The following is a 5,069-nucleotide window of genomic DNA, read 5'->3' as shown; positions in this document are numbered from 1 at the left end:
ACTCAAAAAAAAAAAAAAAATTATAAATATATATATATATATATATATGTCATAACATAGACCAAGCATGGTGATGCATGCCTGTAATCCCAGCACTTTGGGAGGTCGAAGCAGGAGGGCTGCTGGAGTCCAGGAGTTCAAGACCAGCCTGGATAACAAAGCGAGAGCTCGCCTCTACACAATAAAATAAAGTAAAAACTAGCCAGGCATGGTGATGCACACTTGTAGTCCCAGCTACTCAGGAGGCTGAGGCAGGAGGATTGCCTGAGCCCAGAAGGTCAAGGCTGTGGTGAGCCATGATTGTGCCAGTCTGGGCAATAGTGTGAGACCCTAACTTACAACAAATGAAACAAAAAGAACCCCATCCTCCTCTTTCCCTCTCTCTCCCGGGCTCAACAGCCCTCACTTAACCCTCCAGCTGATTAGGGAGTTTGCTCTGGCCTCTCCAAGCAGGAAGCGCAAAGGGGCCAAAGCCCCAGTCCCCAGGCTGTCCCCACCTCACCTGTTATATCCAAACACCCCACCTTATCTGAGCTCCCTTCTTCCTGTCAACCACAGGGGTACAGAGGCAACCCTGTCCTCTCCCCTAAAAGAGCCAGGCAGATATCACCATGCTGGACCCAGGACCTAGTCTCACAACTCCAGCTGCTGGCCCCACCTCCAGCCCCAACTCCACACCCTGGACTCGCCACTGCACCTGGCACCCCAGCGGGGGACAAGGTCAAGGCTGCCTGAAGCCCAAACGGCCCAGGGCTGGGTTGAGTGTCCAGCCCGGCACTCTGGAAGCATTGCTGCCCAGCGGGTGACCAGTGCCAGCCTTGTGCAACATGGCAGGAAGTGTGGGAAGCTGAATACCCATGGCCCGAGCCCCGTGGGGTGGCCAGCTCCTCCTGAGGGGGTATCCATGCTCTACCTGGAGCCCTGGGCCTGAGATCACTCCACACTGGGACCGCCGGCCTAGAACTGAGCGCCATAAACGATTTGGATCCTGGGTCCCTATCAGCTACGACCTTGGGCAATGGACTTGACCCCCCTAAGCCGGGGAGAGGCCCTCCGGTCAATAGTGGCTGTGATTACCATGACACATGTGGAAAGGAACCCTACATAAATCCAAGTGAAAGGCCCCTGACCCGCCTAGTCCCCCATCCCACCAGCACCTACCCCAGGTAGCTGTCCACGGTTCAAGGCCAGGGCCCAGGCCACTAGCCTGCCTGGCTGTCCTCACAGAATGCTACTAGCTGACCCTTGCCCTCGGTTCCTGGTTTTGGCCTGGGCCGCTCCCGGGAGACCCAGGCAGTTCTTTAGGCCGAGACTCGCCAGTCCTCGGCCAGATCCCATGGGCCAGGCTGGGGCCTTGTCCAAAGAAAGGGCTGGGTGGGCTCACTCAGGGTAGCCCCGCTGGTGACAGGACGTATGGGGAACCCTTGATGGCCTCAGGGCAGGGAGACCCCACTGAGGCACCTGGCAGAGCAGGGAGTTTTCCAACAAGTGTAATATGAGCTGGAGTACAAAGGGGACAGGTCCTTGGGGGTGGGGACCTTCCAGCCTGTGCATACACCTGAAAGTGTTAAAACAGGAGAGGATGGGCATGGTGGCTCACACCTCTAATTCTAGCGCTTTGGGAGGCTGAGGCGGGAGGATCGCCTGGGCCCAGGAGTTTGAGACCAGCCTGGGCAACATAGTGAGACCCTGTCTCTACAAAACAATTGAAAAATTAGCTGGGTATGGTAGCATGTGCCTATAGTCCCAGCTACTTAGGAGTCTGAGGGAGGATCGATTGAGCCCAGGAGGTCAAGGTTGCAGTAACTGCACTCCAGCCTGGGCAACAGAGTGAGACTCTGACTCAGATAAATAAATACAGTGGGAGGAGTGAATGTGGAGAGGGTGTGTTGAGGAGAAAAACGGGTTGGAAGGAGGCGGGACTGGGGAAACCCTCCCACCACTCATGAAAAGCAAAGACTTCGGAGCTCATGAGAGCTCTCTTACCTGGGCCTGCAGAGTGATCCCTGGAAGACAGATGTCCGCCTCCCTCCCACCATGACACCCTAGAAGAAACAGGGCAGCTCCCCGCAGGACCAAGGCTCCAGTGTGATAACACTGTGTCCCCAGCATGCATCTGTCAAGGGACTCAGGACCGTGCAGGGGCTGGCAATTTCCCCAGCTTCTGCGGCCAGATCGATGCCCACTCTCCAACCTCTGTGCTTTGCGTGGGCACAAGCTACATGGAACCAGCACCACCCTTGCAGCTGAGAGCTTTATGATGGTTCGGTTAAGAGGGGTATCCTTAGTAACAAGGGCACCCCTTTCCTCTCCTGGACTCTGAGCATGGTGGGGTCACAGGACAAAGGAGCTGGACACTCTGTGACCCCAAGCTGGCATCTGGTCTTCTTGGTGCAAGAAAAAGCAAGTTTCTTTGTTGGTTAAGCTGCTATTAGGGTGCCCTGATCCTGCAACTGAATCTAATTCTTTTTTCGTTTGTTTTTCTGGTTGTTTTGTTTTGTTTTTGAGTCAGGGTCCCCCTCTGTCGCCCAGGCTGAAGTGTAGTAGCATGATCACGGTTCACCACAGCCTTGACCTCCTAGGCTCAGGCCATTCTCCTGCCTCAGCCTCCAGAGTAGCTGGGACTACAGGTGTGGTCCACCATACCTGGCTCATTTTTCTATCTTGTGTGTGTGTGTGTGTGTGTGTGTGTGTGTGTATGTAGAGATGAGGTCTCGCTATGTTGCCCAGGCTGGTCTCAAACTCCTGGGCTCAAGTGATCCTCTTGCCTAAGTCTCTCAAAGTGCTAGAAGTATAGGTGTGAGCCACAGCACCTGGCTTGGGGTCCCTTCCTGAGAGTGACACTGTGCCTCCTCAACCCCGCTCTTGGCCATGGCTGGAGTCTGGAGTCACTCCAGTGAGCCTGAAGCTCGGGGCGTGGGCAGCAGAGGTGTGAGGTAATGAGGCTGTGGGATCCCAGCCTTCCCTCCAGGTTCCCCGCCCTTCATTCCTCCCTCCTCCCTGGGGACCCAAGCGCCAGCAGAAACAAAGCACCTGTTGTTACCCAGCCAGGGTCCCGGAAGCCGCCCCTTCGCAGGCCTGAGTCTGGGTGCTGCCCTGGGCGGGAAGGGTGGCAGGAAGGCCACATCTGAGCATTACCAGAGTCTTCAGGGTCCTGCAGCCAGAATCTCTGGGCAGAAAGTGGAGAGGGTAAGCAGGTGAGACAGGAGGGGCAGGGCTAGGTTGACCAGCCTTCCAGGTCCAGCTGCCACATCAGAATGGGCCACCGGTGGCTTCTGATGTTGCCCAGGGAAGCAGCTTTGGGGTCCAGGCAGTGGCCCCAGAAGAATAAGGCAGGCCTCTCAAAGATGCGGCAGCCAGCAGCCACGCACAGCCTGGCTCCTAAGTGGGGGGCCTCCTCCAGCGGTCTCCCAGGTCAGGGGCCCTCAGACACTTCTACTGAGAGCACAGAGCCTGGCCCTCTGCCTGCATCTCAGGACGCAGGACATGCCCAGGATGCCCCGATGGCCTCAGAAGTAGACCTGCCATCCCCTGGCCGGGCACAGGGTAGGCAGCACCACCTCCCAGGAACCTGAGCCCACCTGGAAACCTGCATCCTGCCCTTCTGCTCCGAAGCCCCAAGGTGCAGGGTGGGGGGCTCTTCACAAAGGGATCACTGCCTGCAAGGAGTCCCAGGGTCTTCAACCCAGGCAACACCTTCAGAGACTCAGGCACAGCCTTGGGCGTCCCTGCCCTGGGGTGACCAGAGCCCAGCCTGAGTCCCCGACTTCCAGAAACAGCCCCTTCCTGCCCTGGGCAGCTCTCCGCTGGGGATCTCTGCTGGAGGTTCCTACCTGGGCTGGCCCTGGAGTCAAGTCAGCACTCCCTGGGACACTGTCTTGGGATGTCTGGACCTCAGCGACACGGGTCACCAGAGCACACACACAAATTTCCTACTGTGGCTGGGCGTGGTGGCTCGCATCTGTAACCCTAGCACTTTGGGAGGCTAAGACAGGAGGACTGCTTGAGGCTAGGAGTTCAAGATCAGCCTGGAAACACAGCAAGACCCTGCCTCTATTTTTTAAAAGGAAAAATTGTGAAAAAGAAACAAACTTCCTACTGAGCGTCTGCTAAGTCTTCTGCTGGGCATCTGGGTCCACTCTCAGCAACACTCTCCCTCTCTAAACCTGGGCTTCCTGGGGCTCTGTGGGGACCCACACTCCTGAGAACAGGACCTGGGAGACCCAGAAAGCAAGTGCTAGACATGGTGGAAAGCCAGGAAACTCTACCCTCACAACCGCAGGGGGAGGTGGGGACCTCAGTGGCTGGCTGCAATGTCCCCACTCCAGGCCATGATCAAGAGGACATTACAGGCCGGGTACGGTGGCTCACAGCTGTAATCCCAACACTTTGGGAGGCCAAGGCGAAAGGATCACCTGAACCCAGGGGTTCGAGACCAGCCGGGGCAACTTGGTAAGACCTCGACTCTACAATAAATAAAAAAATCAGCTGGGTGTGAAAGTGTGTGCCTGTGGGCTCAGCTACTTAGAAGGCTGAGGCGGAAGACAGCCTGAGCCTAGCTGGCGGAGGCTGCTGTAGCCACGAGCATGCCACTGCACTCCAGCCTGGGCGACAGGGTGAGACTCGACTTAAAAAAAGAAAGAAAGAAAGAACAGTCATTGCAAAAGCCACCAGCTGGGTAGTCCAAACAGGGCAGAGATGAAGCAACAGCCCCGGGGGGATTGCAAACAGGGAGAAAGGGCAGGAAGGGGCCTTCCCCAACAGACACGCCCCCCACGAGGAGCGGCCCTCAAGGGTTCTGCCAGCCCAGCCAAGGTCCCACCCGCGGGAAGGCGTCCAGAGGAGAGGCTCTGCCGCCGCCGCCCCTTCCTTCCCTTGGCTGGGAAGCTGGACCCCAGAGGCCAAGCCCCCTCCCCAGCACGGAGGCGGGTCCCCTCGGGTCTTCCTCCTCCCTGAGAGGCGGAAGGAAAGGGAAGGCGGAAGCAGACAGGCGCCCGGCACAGGTACACCATCACCCGGCGCGCGGGCGGGGGAGGGCGGAGGGAGGTCGAGGCGCGCCCGAGGCCCCC

General features: G+C 57.7%; 1 protein-coding gene across 1 annotated transcript in view; it reads right to left on the bottom strand.

The window, feature by feature from the left end:
* The window catches only part of LOC103276388 (1-acyl-sn-glycerol-3-phosphate acyltransferase beta-like), a 14,629-nt gene that overhangs the window by 8,595 nt on the left and 965 nt on the right, over nucleotides 1–5,069 (bottom strand). The window contains exon 2 of the mRNA XM_008073796.2: nucleotides 3,044–3,169. Coding sequence (XP_008071987.2) covers nucleotides 3,044–3,169 — 126 coding nt within the window. The remainder of the gene's footprint in view (nucleotides 1–3,043; nucleotides 3,170–5,069) is intronic.

The sequence above is a fragment of the Carlito syrichta genome, unplaced genomic scaffold (genome assembly GCF_000164805.1).
Source record: "Carlito syrichta isolate Samal-C Ts95f unplaced genomic scaffold, Tarsius_syrichta-2.0.1 Scaffold316169, whole genome shotgun sequence".
Taxonomy (NCBI): Eukaryota; Metazoa; Chordata; class Mammalia; order Primates; family Tarsiidae; genus Carlito; species Carlito syrichta.
Note: the sequence above shows the minus strand (reverse complement) of the source record. Positions and strands in the feature narration are given on the sequence as shown.